Source organism: Helianthus annuus, chromosome 10, assembly GCF_002127325.2.
Source record: "Helianthus annuus cultivar XRQ/B chromosome 10, HanXRQr2.0-SUNRISE, whole genome shotgun sequence".
NCBI classification, from domain to species: Eukaryota; Viridiplantae; Streptophyta; class Magnoliopsida; order Asterales; family Asteraceae; genus Helianthus; species Helianthus annuus.
In genome coordinates, this window is record NC_035442.2 from 160590488 (window position 1) to 160604554 (window position 14067).

Genomic DNA, 14067 nt, shown 5'->3' on the forward strand with positions numbered 1-14067 from the left:
GAAATGAAAACAGATACTGTGGTAAAAAGCAAACCATGTTGCTATAAATTAACGGAATCCGACACCACCTAATTTTATGTGGTGTGTGTTGCTTATCATGTTAAACCAAAAATACAATTGAAAGATAAAATCTTAAATAACTTGATCACAAATACAAAGAATTTGCAAACATAATACCTCGGCGTAGGCTTTCACTGGCTGCACCAAACTTTTCCTCTAAGCCCGCTTCTCCAACAGCATGAGCAGCAGCACGTAACTGTTATAGTTGACAAATAAACATTGTTGACTTAGTTCGACACTTTTTTAAAATAAGCTAAAGACATGAACGGGTCAAATTGGTGGTTGAAAGTCGTCTAGAATGTAAGTTTAAAAGATAAAACCTAGATCAAGCATGTAACTATTATAGTTGATGAATCAACATTGTTGACTTAGTTAGACTATAACTTCAAAAATTAGCTAAAAAAGACCTTGTTCACCAAAGTGTACTTTTTAAAAGATAAAAAGTCGTAAATCATTTTACTTTGAAAATAAGATTATGATTGAAATAATACACTTGTTGTGATTGTTTTTTATACGCTAAATGTTTATAAGTTTCTTAAATATTTGGACTAAAAGTGTCGGTTTAACCTGGCTAGACTAAAACAAAAATAGTACACCTGGGACTCAAAAAAATGCTTCTATATGTATATGTGACTTTAATATGTTGGATTCTAAAAGAAAAAATACAAACTAACTGTTTATAAACCGTAGTTCTACGCTTTGAAGCTTGAGCTCAAATAGAGACTATTTACTTCTAGAAAATATTTAAGGTTTAAGTATTTAACAACAAAAATACCAAGATTTTTAAGTATTGATCAACTTGCCTGATTTAGAAACTCATCAAGCCTTCTAGCGAGTCTTATGATACTCCCCTCAAAGATATCAGTCATTTGTATAACTTCTGAAAAAGATGCTCCCTAGAAAAAAATAAAGCAGTCATTGTTTAATACCGGATGCAAGAGAAATCATATTAAGTCCTATTTAGAGTTAATTAACCGTATCAACTTCATTAAATAGTAAATTTCTACACATGTTCCAGTTAAGTCGAGTCAAATAAATATGACCGCTAAAACCACCCAAGTTAAATATATTGTTTCATTATTGGAATTTTTTTTCATAATTGGTCGAGCTGAGGTAGGACCTAAATGCAACACTTACGAAACTCTATTCAATTACTTTTTCAGTTAGAATGTTTACTAAAAACCATTGAATTTGATTCAAATTCACTAATAGTAACCAAGTTTCGTAACTGTTTCATCTGGATCGCTAAAATTAACCAATTATGAAAAAAAAAACAATCGAACAATATTATTTTTTAGTAAACTTTTCCACAAAAATCGCACATTTACGGATTTACCTATAAATAGGTCAATTTAAGTTATGTTCCATCTCTCACAAATTAAGTATAAAACGACCATCTAGATTAAACGCGCACGAAATGTATGTTCCCCAAAGTGTGTTTTTAAAGCTTAAAACCTCCTTAATCATACAATTTAAAGAACTAGCTTATTATTGATATGATATAACCGAATAAAAACGAAGCTATTAATTACATGGATTAAGAGGAACTTACTTTTGACCAACAATATATAACATCCATCAAGAATGGTCTAACTACTGCTTCCACGTACTCATCCACATTAACTTCCAATTTGCATTCATGTTGTATCTGCATATAAAAATTGTTATAAGTTATAAATATTTTTATGTTTATACAATAACTCTTAAGCTATAGGGCAATGATGTCAACTCACCTCCGCTATCCTTCGTGCACTATCTTGAAGCTGCTGTAGTGGTTTCGCAAGTTCCGATCTTAGATGTATTTGTTCACTTGATTTGTCTCCTGGAATAAAGCAACTTGCGAGTGCCGCAATTTGATGATGATCCAGGTCATTAAAGGTACCTGATGTACCAATAACAATATTAGAAATCATATTATACAGCCAAATTTAATCACTATATGGTAAACTACGTTGTGTTATTACCATTAAACATTAATTCAGTTACTAAGAGTTCATCTCCTGTGTCAATTAAGCATGCTGCCCGACCCTTCACTTGCACTATCCCTTCAGAATCAATATGTCCAAGTTTCTTTAAAACCCGTGATCGGTTTTTAAGCTCATCGCGAAATTTTTGAAGCTGTTACAAAATTAGTTTTTTTAATGTAAACAGATAAAACTTATCTAAGCAATATGATATAAACTTAAAAGAGTAAAGAAATCATGCATAGAATGTACAATCGTACATTATTCAGTGTCGTATAGTTACCTGTGAATCGCGCATTTTTGTCTTCAATTGTTGAATCTCATGATTTGCTTCTGCTTTCCTCTTGAAACATTCGATCTGGTTTTCATCTTGAGACTGAAATAAACAAATCATATTTGATTTGAAAAAAAAAAAACGGAAAATTAACTAAATATGCTTCTTCTGTTAAAGTATGAAGCAGTATTATATTTCTTTTTAAAAAAAAAATGTGACTTGTTCCCAACCTTGTTTAACGGATGAGAAAGCAACTGCTGTTCGAGTTTCTCGATCTGATTTACCAGGTCGACAAATTCAGGTTCTTCGATGCCCATATCCTGACAAACAAATCATGTGCCAAATATTAATCACTTTTAAACAGAAACTAAACGAAAAAAAAAAAAAATCTCATAATGAAATATTAAATCAGTAATTCAGTATTAATTTTTATCAAACATTTACCTTAACGGGATTCAGTTTTGGAAGACCTTGTGGAAACCTCTTTTCAAGCTCTTGAACTGCCAATAATATATTCTGGCGTGCTTCCAATGGACGAAGATCGGTAGGAATTGTTATTCTAAGCTTGCTCAATGCTGATATCAAAGGTAACTGAACAGGAACCTGAAAACCAAAGTTAAGTCAACATGGTCAAAACAGGTTACATTAGATCATACGTTTCAAAAGTCGGTCAACATGGTCAAAGGGACTCACCACATGCATTTCACCCTTTTCACCATAACGCGGTGGGCATGGTTTAGGGCGAGAACCACTTTCGCTTGAACTAATAGAACAATGAAGCAAAGTGTCTACTATATAGCTACTACCACGTGATGTAGCGGGTAACGAGCCTTGTTGTGGCGGTGGTTTTTTAACCACATTAACCACCACTCCCCACCCCCAGTCTGTTCCACCTTCTCTAACCTTAACCTGCGTTAAATCCGCTTGCAAATATTAGTAAAATTGACCTCTAACCAATCAAGAAACAGAGAGTGAAAGATATAACAATCTACCAACATAATATATATAGTATAAATGATCACACAACATACCAGTCTACCAGGTAGAAGAAATAATAGAGCTCTTTCGGGTTTTGTTAGTTCTGTCATCATCTTCTTCTCTAGTTCGGTGATTTCAAGTTTAAGCTTATGATATTCAGCAACATCAGCCTAAATGATAACAAAAGAAAACAAATAAACTCATTATGCATTGAGATTTAAGACAGGGCCGGTTCTGGGCCCGGCAAACCCGTGCCGATGCCTGAGGCCCAAAATTTCAAAAGGCCCGAAAAGTGTTTATAAGCTTGTATATATTTACTAAATTATATATTTAGTATATTTATCCGTTTATTATGCAAAAAAAGTATTGGTGGTGTAGTGCCAAAAACCATCTCAAAATAATGTGAAGGTCTCAAGTTCGAGTCTTTGCTCCGTAACTAAGTTTTTATATTTGTAATTCATTTACCTTTAACCATAATTTTGGGCCCAATTCTTTTCGTCGCCCGAGGCCTTAATTTTTTCAAGAGTTTCCGGGGACGGCTCTGATTTAAGAGCCTAAAAGATTAATTTCAATCAATTTTACGGTTACCTCTCCAGAAGCATCGAGCTTAGCTACTTCATCTTCTAGCTTGGCAACCTTTTTCCCAATATCAGGTAAGGTCTGAAATACGAGTGCAAAGACATTTATTAGAAACTACAATTTATTGACTTTTATAAAAGAAGTGGTGGTAAGTTAGGTTAGAAGAAACCTTTTCATACTGAAACTGGTGAAAAGAATTTTTTATAACATGTTCTGCTGTAAATTGGCCCTCGGCCCGTCTCATTAAGTTTAATATTGAGTAGTAACTCAGCCTGAAAGTACTGACTAGTGGCGCTGGTTTCCCTAGCACCATGTCCTTGAGAGTATTCATCTCCATCTGAAAATATATAAATACATGTTACTATTATTTCATTCAGATACTATATGCGCCAGATATTAATAATTCAACAGAAAAAGCCGATTTGTCATGGCTTCCTTTTGTGTGAAATTAAAGTCAAATAACTAGATTTGGGATATAATAATCATTTTTTATCATAGTATACTTTTGCAATGTAACAAAAATATATACAATCATAATTTTTCAATCGATACTCAAAAAAATCACTGAAGTCAAGAATTTCAACACTAATAATTCAAAAATTCATGAATTTCATGGGAGAGTGGGATAGGAGTAAGTGATTTGTAACATAGAAATATGATGAATTCAAATGTCAATTAGCCACTTCACAGATTTAATCCAAATTAATACAAAAAAAACGTTAACACATAAATATTATGAAACATCTATGTAGTTAATATCTTGACATATCGGTGATATATGGGTTATCGGTCCCCTGCCGAGATAGCGGTACAAAGTAGGTCAAAATATCGGTATGGATAATATCAGCGATATTATCCGATATTTGACCGATATAGGACCGATATTTGATCGATAAATCACCAATTCAGTACCATTCTTCTTATTTCTACCATTCAGTTTTCTTCTTATTGCTGCTATTAGTGTTTTAATCTTAATTGTTAGTTGTTACTGTTAAATGTTAGTGTTTTAAGTCTTAGTCAGTTCTTACTTGTTACAATTGTTAGTGTTAAATTGCTACATATATAAATTTAGCATCATATTAAAATTACCGATATCCCACCGCGATAACCGATATCTCAAATATCGGTCCTTGACCGATATCCTATATTTTACCGCATTAACTACTTAGTGAAACATTATGTCACCTGTTCATCAATCATTATGATACAAATACCACGTTCATCTTTGCCACGACGTCCAGCTCTCCCACTCATCTACAAGTAATATTACACGGAAACACAATTATAAACTTGTGGCAACACAAACTTCACGTTATTATATAAAAAAAAAGTTATGATACTCACCTGAATGTACTCTCCAGATCCTACATACCGATGGCTATCACCATCCCATTTCCTAACACTAGTAAAAACAACCGTTTTTGCAGGCATGTTCAACCCCATAGCAAACTGCCATACAATTTAGCAATGAAGGATATTAATATAATCTAAAATAAAGATGAATGAAAAAAACAATAAGTAAAGCTAGCAAGTTTGAACCATTTACTTATAATGGGTAGATCTTTATCTATTAAGGGTCAAATGCATTTATGATTTAACAAAAGAATTAAATACTTTTAGAAGTAAAATTTAACACAATAATCATGTATAAAATTCTGTAGAACAACCAGACCCGGCTTGCTTTGACAAATACAGTAAACTAACCCCTTTGAACATTACCTAACCTATTGACTGTCGTTTTTTTGTTACAGATCTAGCCCTAAGCTTTAAAAAGTGCATTCCTAATGAAGAAAAAGACTTGCAAAAAGAAGGAAATCTTACTGTTTCTGTTGCAAAAAGTGCTTTTACAAGGCCTTCTTGAAATAAAAGTTCTACAAGTTCTTTGATAATAGGAAGAAGGCCAGAATGATGAACAGCAATGCCCCGTTGCAATAATGGCAACATTAACTCAATTGCCGGGAGGTTTCTATCTTCTTCACTCAGGCATAATATAGCGTTTTTGAAAACCTGCTCCACCACTTCTTTTTCTTCTGGGCTATTGAAATCAAGTTTGGTCATTGCCATTGCATGTTGCTCGCATTCTCTTCTGCTAAAGCTGAAGATTATAACAGGTTGGAATTTTCTTTCCATTATCATCTGAAACATAAATAAGTAATAAACTAATTATAATCAATAAAGGAAAACCATGACAAAAAAGTTGAGAGCTCAAGAGTTATTAGAACATTTTTTATCGTTTTTAATAAAATTGACAATTTCAACCTTTCACTTAAAAATAGGTTATGGGCCAATTCAAATTCTGTTTTATCTCAATTCTCAAACAGGTTTAACAAGATTTTAAGTAAAAGGGTCAAAGGGTTTAAAAGTCTCGGAAAGTCTAGTTCCAAATGCAATACAACTTCCTAAACATTTTCAGATTTTTATGGTAAATTGGTGATAATGTCATTTTTTATCATGATTAACACATTAATCCTTTTTCTTTAAAATGAACAACAATAAGTGTTCAGGGGTCAACCAACCTGACATGGCCCATACTGACCAGTTACCCAACCCGTCCATCTTGCCATCTCTAATTTTTCAAAAAAAAAAAAAAAAAAAAGCGAGACAGTTACTGAATCGCAAGTTCTTTATCAAAGTGGACTATAATTTAAAAGATAAACACCTTGACAATTTTGTAAATATCAGATCCACCACCACCAGAAGCATTTCCAGCTTTCGCGATTCTCCCACTCGACTTATTGTTTCCACTTAGATTTCCGCCAATTTGCTTCTGCTTAGTGAAAGTGTCTTGCAATTTCAAGAAATTATCCTCTCTAAACTGCTCATTTTCATCGACTACAAGATACAATCCCGATCCACCCATGGGAAACACATAATGCTGCAAAGGTGTCGGTCTAAAATCAGTATACACCACATGACACGGTTGTTTATGTATATTGCATATCCATTCAGCAAATTCGGTAGCATTTGACATTGTTGCAGAAAGAAAAACCATCTTAATAGCCGGAGGTAAAAAGATTATACTTTCTTCCCAAACTACCCCTCTTTCACGATCCTTCATGTAATGAATCTCGTCAAATATAACCCATGCGACTTCTTTCAAAACCTCGGATCCTCGATAAAGCATTCCCCTAAGAATCTCAGTTGTCATAACTAAGCAACTTGCGTTTGGAGAGAGTGTGACATCACCCGTCATCAACCCGACATCAGAAAACTCTTGACTTAGTTCTCGGTATTTCTGATTGCTTAAAGCTTTTAACGGAGATGTGTAGATGACCCTCTGCTTGTCTCTAAAAGCCATAGCAATTGCATACTCTGCAACAGCGGTTTTCCCGGCTGACGTATGTGCTGATACTAAAACTGATTCTTTACGCTCCAAACATGACACAGATATTTGTTGAAACGGGTCGAGAACAAACGGGTAGGTTTTCGCCATCTTTCCATTATAAACTGGATCTGATAACGACCCATGGATAGTTTCGTCTTTACTGGAAATATACCCGTTTGGAACAGCTACCTCATGAACACAAGTTCTTGCAACCACACGTTGCTTCTTTGATGCCGATTCTTGGTTCTTGATTTCAGCATCCACCACCTCTGAGCTTTCTTGTGGTAGCTTCCGTTTTTCAGCACTTGAAGAATTCTCCATCTCTTTTGGGTAATAGCAGTCCCACAAGGGTACAAGACTACGAGTTACAATTCTGTAAGGTTAACTGAAAATGTTGTTAAAAGAATATGTCAGATTCTCATAATACAAACTTTTAACAAAGGTTTCAATACTTGAAGTAAGGACGCAAAGTTTATATCACAAACATAGCTGTTAATGGCGAATAGCGATAAATAGCGATAAAAAAATTAAAAATTTTTATATGTATATTATATTATTATATCAAAATACCCAGGTATATACGCTATTTTAGATGTATATTTAACAAAAACTTCAAATCCAGCTATTTTATAGCTATATTTAATCGCTATTTATATTTAAAAAATAAAATTCATTAAATAAACTGAAATCCCGCTATTTATGGCTACATGACCTATACGCTACGCTCGCTATAGCGACAATAGCGTCCGCTGTTGACAACTATGATCACAAACGATTCAAAAACATAATATAAATGGAATTCAGATGCTCAATTTCTTGTGCTCAAATATATATTAGTTAAAACTTATTCAATGAGTTTCCCCCTAATATGTATTATGTATATCTCCCCAGAACAATGGCTATATTGTAAGAAAAACTATATCTTATGCTAATAATAATATTATATAACAAAAATGAATTATATACCATTATTCATCTTCCCTTTCATTTTTTTTTCTAAATAAATCAATTAAAGTCTACCTATATGTATTGCAGGAGCAATCATACGACGTCGTTTTCAAACAAATGAAGCAATTATCTGATTATTGAACTTTGTAAACCCTAATTATCAGTTATTGCACAATTTCTATACAAAAAAAGCAACAGAACAGGGACAAATAAAAGCAAAGAGCATAGAATGGAACAGATGTTACCTTCTAATCCGTGTATAATGGCTTTCCAATCGTCAAATCAATAGTGCTAGATAAACCCCAATGATTTTAGGCTGTTGCTCCTCCAAAAACCCTTGGATTTGGATAGAAGGAATTAATAAGCCGAAACGGGTGTAAAAGCACGAAAAATTGACCTAATTATTTGAAAGCGCCGCGTATGGTGAATTTCAATTGCACCACAAAAAAAAAAGTTAAGGGGTTTAAAGTTATACTACTTAGGGGCTGTTTGGCTAAGCTTATTTTAGTGACTTATTTGCTTATTTACTTTTTGAAAAGTTAGAGAAATAAGTAAATAAGTCATTCTATTATAACTTATTTGCTTTTCAATAAGCAAATAAGTAAATAAGTCATTCCAATAAGCTTAGCCAAACAGCCCCTTAAACCGTGAACGGTAAAACCATACAGACCGTAAAACCATGTGTTTATATATCAAACCAATAAATTTTCTCGCACGCGTCCAAATGTAAAGTAACTCAAGTTTGTACCATGAATACTCAAATCGTTTCTGAGCAAAAGTTAACTGAAGATTTACATAACAATAAGCACAAAAACGTTATATTTGACCTGACTTATTTGCGAAAGAAATTTTCGTCGAACACCAACTTGAACTTAAACCGACACATACATAAAAATAAGCACAAAATTATGTTTTTTAAGTTAAAATGGTACCGCGCGTTGCGGTGGCATCGAAACGTAAAGTAAGTTGAATTTATAACGTATTATATTTGACTCAACTTATTTTAAAACAAAATTTATGCCAAAACGTATAACAACTGAAAACGTACAAAAAAAAACACAAAACATATTATATTTGACCCTACCTGTTTTCAAAGACGACACGTACATAAAAATAAGCATGTAAAAAATGATTATGAAGTTTTAGAAAGTTGAAGGGTTGTCAGTGCCTATACTAAATGTTGAAGGGTAAATGTTAGAAACACACACACACATATATATAAGAAATTGAACCACAAATTTCCCTGCGCGTTGTGGCGGCGGCGTAACGTAAAGTAACTCGAATTTGTACTGTCTAATGGAAACATATTATTTTTTACCCGACTCGTTTTCGAACAAAACTTACGTCAAAACGTACATAAAAATAAGCACGAAAACGTATTATATTTAACTCGACTTATTTGCAAAAGAAATTTACGTCGGAACGTAAACCAACTTAAATTTATATCGACATGTACATAAAAATAAGCACATAAGAAAATAATATTTTTTAAGTTAAAAAATGGTACGGCGGTGTTAAAACATAAAGCAACTCGAATTTATACCATGTAATGTAATCATATTATACTTGACCCCCGCTCGTTTTCGAACAAATTTATGTCAAAACGTAGAGCAGTTGAAAAGTACATAAAAATAAGCACGAAAACATCTTATATTTGACCCGAGTCACTTCCCAAAAAAATAACATCGAAACGTAAATAAACTTGAATTTATACCGACACGTAAAACTCGATTACAAAGTCTTTAGAAAATTAAGAGGTTGTAAGTGTTAATGCTATAAGTTAGGGGGTAAAGGTAAAAAAAAGTAAAAGACTAATACCCAACAAAAAAAAAAAAGAATAAACCCGAATTCATACCGATACTTAAAAAAAATACTAAATGGTGAAGTGTAAAAGTTAAAAAAACCAAAAACATATTGAAAGACGAAAAAAAAAACATGTTAAGTCAGTATACGTCCATCTTCAAATTGTAATTATATCAAATTATCAACAGAAACAGTCCCATATCAACGGGTCGTGTAAACGATACATGCCTTATAATGTGTCTGTGATGTGTACCGTCAACATCACTAATTTTATATGGAGTGATTAACTGTCGTAGGACTCATACGAAACATTACTTATACACATGAGTTATATCACACTTCCTAGAATTCCATTTCTCAACCCGTTGAGATGACTTGAGAATTTTGCTTTACACATGAGTCATATAGCACTTCCTATAATTCCGCTTTCTCCTCTTTAAAAACTTTAAGAGAGTTATGTTGAAATGTTGAGAGTTGTGCGTGTTTAAATATATGTTTTAACTTAAGAGAGTTGTGTGTTTAATAATTGATTTTTTTATTACTTGTAGCCATGGCCCACAAGAACAACCCCACCAACGCTCGCTATTCACTTTTCAATAATAGTTACCCCTGAATGGCCTAGGGCCCGGGTGGTGGGGGGGGGGGGCTATTGTACCTAAAAAAACTGAGGTGGTGTGGGGGTGGCGCCCCATACCGCACAAGCTTATAAGTAGACCAAATGGCAATTTCAAGATTAAATTTCAAAGTAGGGTAATCTTTGTCCTGTATCTTTTACACATATAACTAAGAAAAGTTGTAGTTGTTTTAGTAGGTTAGAAAACTCATATTTTAATACATTTTCTTTTTGTCATTGTGTAACTTATATAGAAACACATTATTTGAAATATAAATTAAAAATAATTTGATTTGCATAACAATCACAAAAGCTAAAAAAACTGATGCAGTTTCGCGTGCAATTAAATGGCTCAATATCACTTTGTTAATCAAAGTCTCATAACGAACGGATAGGTTCAAGAACAATGTTCTTTTCTATTAAAATTCAATCAAAAACTAAACTAAAACATAAACCCTAGAACCTAATTTATAATGAATAAAAAAGAGATAAACTAGGAAATATAAATCCCTACAAAATAGGCAACTAAATAAAAAGATCAAAATTCAAATTATGAGATAATATTGCATCATACTCCCCGTCTTCGAAGAAAAACTCGTCCTCGAGTTTTGTCTTCGAATCAAAGCCACCTGGATCAAAAGGAAAATCAACCCGATTCTGATTTATTATTATCACAACCCATCCAAATAATTTTTTTCACGAGTCGTCTCGCCTCGTCTGGCACCACCTGGGTCGTATGGAATGGACCGCGTCTCATTCAATGTTGAGTTGGCTCGTGCATATAGTTTAGCTCCACCCGGATAGTTAAGCTTAACATGTTTGCCCTCATTTTCCATGTCATGACCATTTATAACCAATAAATTTTGAATTTCAAAGTAGAATGAACAGCATATATAGTGACCATTAAAGGGGCGATTTCAAACTGACTTCTAGCGTCGAGTTTAAATGCTTCTTGGGCTTTAGACGTAGGCATTCCATGTGAAGTCTTCAATCCAATACCATAGTTATTATTTTTTAAGTTCATTAGGCCACAAACATTTATTCCACTGAGTTCATTTTGTTTTTCCAAGAGCCCAGTAGAAGTCATTTGTGAGGCATCAAGCATGCCACGTCCAGATGCCTTCCTCACATCCATGAACTTACCGACAAAGGGGCCTACCACATACTTTTGAATATTCCCCATATTTAAAAAATACATCTCGTTCTCCATTTGTTGAGTTGGCTTAGCATCAAACTTATCTATACAAATAATTTGAAATTTAAAAGATGGATATATGCTATCTTTACTTGCCTTGTTTATTGAGGAAACATTGAATGCATCCATGATTTGCGGCTTTGATAGAGATGTAGCATCATTAGCCGTCGACACATCATGCGTAACCTTTGCAGTGCTATCAAAAACCACCGCATTACTGCTACCCAAAGCCATCGTGTCGTCACCTGTAACCATCGCATCACCACCTTTTTCTACCACTATAACACCTTCAACATTACGACTTTTGGAACCCGATTCATCATTCGGTAAGTTCCGATTTCGACCGGTAACCCAAAAATACCATTCCTCATCCTCGTATTCATCAAAACAAGGAGGTGAAGGATAGATAACGCTACAATTTCCAGGATACTCCTCCTTCCCACAGTTCTCATTCCGGATGAAAGCCTCTGATTCGGTTTCCTGAAACTTGTAACCATCGCAGTCTTCAGGATGCTCCTCTTTCCCAACGATCTCATCCCAGATGACATCCTTTGAGTCAGTTTCCTGGATCTTACGATCTTGCGATTCGAACACGATTTTCTCATTGCCTTGGTCAGCGATTCGACGAGTAAAAACATAGTTTGCTTCACGCAGAGCCATTTGAATAACCAAGAGCTCTGATACCACCTGATGCAGTTTTTCTTAGCAATCAAATGGCTCAAACACTAAGGATTAATCAAAGACCGAAAATTGAACCCAAAGGTTCTAAGAACACAAGTTCTTTAATCAAAACAAATCAACCAACGCTTACAATAACCAAAACCCCTATAAATAGATCCTAGAACCACAAAATTAGGTAACAAAATAAACGGGTAAAAGGAAACCAAATAAAGTATCAATAAAAAATAAAGATAAACTTAAAATATTAAATCTAATCCGTGCGGGTCTTCTTGCGGGTCGGGCCGCAAGAAGTTCCCGATTACGTCAAACTCTCCTGATAGATAGGTTCAAAGAACTAGGGGTGGGATGGTCGAAAGGATGCTCCTCTTCCTTGTTCACATCACCCCGGACGATAGTTCCCGATTCGGTTTCCTTAACGCCTATCTCCCGTCATAACTCAAGATCTCGGACTCTTTGGCGGAGCCGTTTGATCTCTTCAAGATCTCGGACTCGTTGTCTGAGCCGTTTGATCTCTTCAAGATCTCGGACTCGTTGTCGGAGCCGTTTGATCTTTAGATCCCATGAATCAGAATCAACTTTGCCGTTGCCTCAGTCGGCGGTTCTACGAACAGGGCGTCGATCTTCTCCACGAGCACGTGAATGGAAGACACTCATGCCATTGCCTCTGTCGGCGACTCTACGAGCAAGAAAGTCTTCATCTCCACGTCGAGCCATTTGATAAACCATAGCTCTGATACCACCTCATAGCTTTGATAAAGTCAAGTTCCAAATCACCGGGTCGGTCCGAGTCAAGTTACAGCGGTAGAAAACAGTGGTGTTGTGGTGGATACTGGTGGCGATGCGGTGACCGCTGGTTATGATAATGTATTCACCGTAACGCGTGCTACTCACAATCTTGATCAAGAAGGTTCTTGGGTGGCTCATGGTGAACCTGAGACTGGTGCAATGGCTATGGGATACAATACGGTGGCCACGGGTGATGATACGGTGGCTAAGGGTGCTAAGAATTGTACGGTGGCAGATGATGGTGTCACGTTGACTGGTGATGATGAATTGGGTTCCGAAAGTTGACCTATTGCTGGTGGTGAATCGCAAAGCGTTGTGGCTGTAGGCGGTGAGACAAAATTGGAAGCTCCATTATTTCTGCTATCAGTTGCGAAAGCAACGGTATTATCTCCTAAGTATATGGAAATTCAAAATGGAATTGATTTTAAAATTGGTGGAATGGTTTCTATTGATAAGCATCCCTTAAACGATAAAGATGTCATAATGACACATGGCTCACCAAAATATATTGAAAAGTTTGAAAAAAATATAGCCATGCACGTGGGGAATGTTCATGTCCAACAAAGTCCACCCATTATAACTAATAGTGGGCCTCACAAAATTTATGAAAATATTTCAAATGTGTTTACTAAGACCATGAACTTTCTTAAAGCAAATAATAAAGACCCACATGGATTCGTTGATGAAAATTAAAGAACACAAAACAAACCAATTGATGGGCCTTGCGACTCTGGTGATCAACATGCGAAAAATAGATATGGCCCAAACATGAATAAAAATTATGGACCGGCATTTGAGTTCATTCAGAGCAAGACTTTGGTAGTTCACAAGATGTTTGAGTGGGTTAAGTTGAAAGTCAAC

The 14067-nt window shown here is 34.8% G+C and overlaps 1 protein-coding gene across 2 annotated transcripts; it reads right to left on the minus strand.

Annotated features, from left to right (window-relative positions):
* On the minus strand, positions 1 to 8571 carry LOC110886229 (DExH-box ATP-dependent RNA helicase DExH10). Of its 2 annotated transcripts, none has more exons than XM_022134004.2 (17): positions 8374 to 8571; positions 6515 to 7565; positions 5677 to 5991; positions 5200 to 5304; positions 5041 to 5109; positions 4025 to 4192; positions 3865 to 3936; positions 3330 to 3446; positions 2992 to 3207; positions 2743 to 2901; positions 2529 to 2618; positions 2308 to 2400; positions 2025 to 2178; positions 1794 to 1942; positions 1613 to 1708; positions 864 to 956; positions 1 to 256 (listed from the first exon to the last, which is right to left on the minus strand). In XM_022134004.2, exons 2-17 carry the CDS (start codon positions 7499 to 7501, stop codon positions 146 to 148), a joined length of 2994 nt encoding a protein of 997 aa, XP_021989696.1. In that variant the 5' UTR covers positions 7502 to 7565; positions 8374 to 8571; the 3' UTR covers positions 1 to 145. The 2 variants fall into 2 exon arrangements, with proteins under 2 accessions (XP_021989696.1, XP_035834619.1); XM_035978726.1 differs by having other exon boundaries at positions 6515 to 7567; positions 8385 to 8535.
* Positions 8572 to 14067: the final 5496 nt, after the last annotated feature.

Bases quoted from the DNA above. Each gene is read 5' to 3' on its own strand.
- LOC110886229 (XM_022134004.2), bottom strand. From the start codon at position 7,501: ATGGAGAATTCTTCAAGTGCTGAAAAACGGAAGCTACCACAAGAAAGC. The intron at 2,902-2,991 runs GTGAGTCCCTTT...TTTGGTTTTCAG, and splicing joins AAAAGGGTGAAATGCATGTG to GTTCCTGTTCAGTTACCTTT. The intron at 1,709-1,793 runs GTGAGTTGACAT...TTTTATATGCAG, and splicing joins GTGCACGAAGGATAGCGGAG to ATACAACATGAATGCAAATT.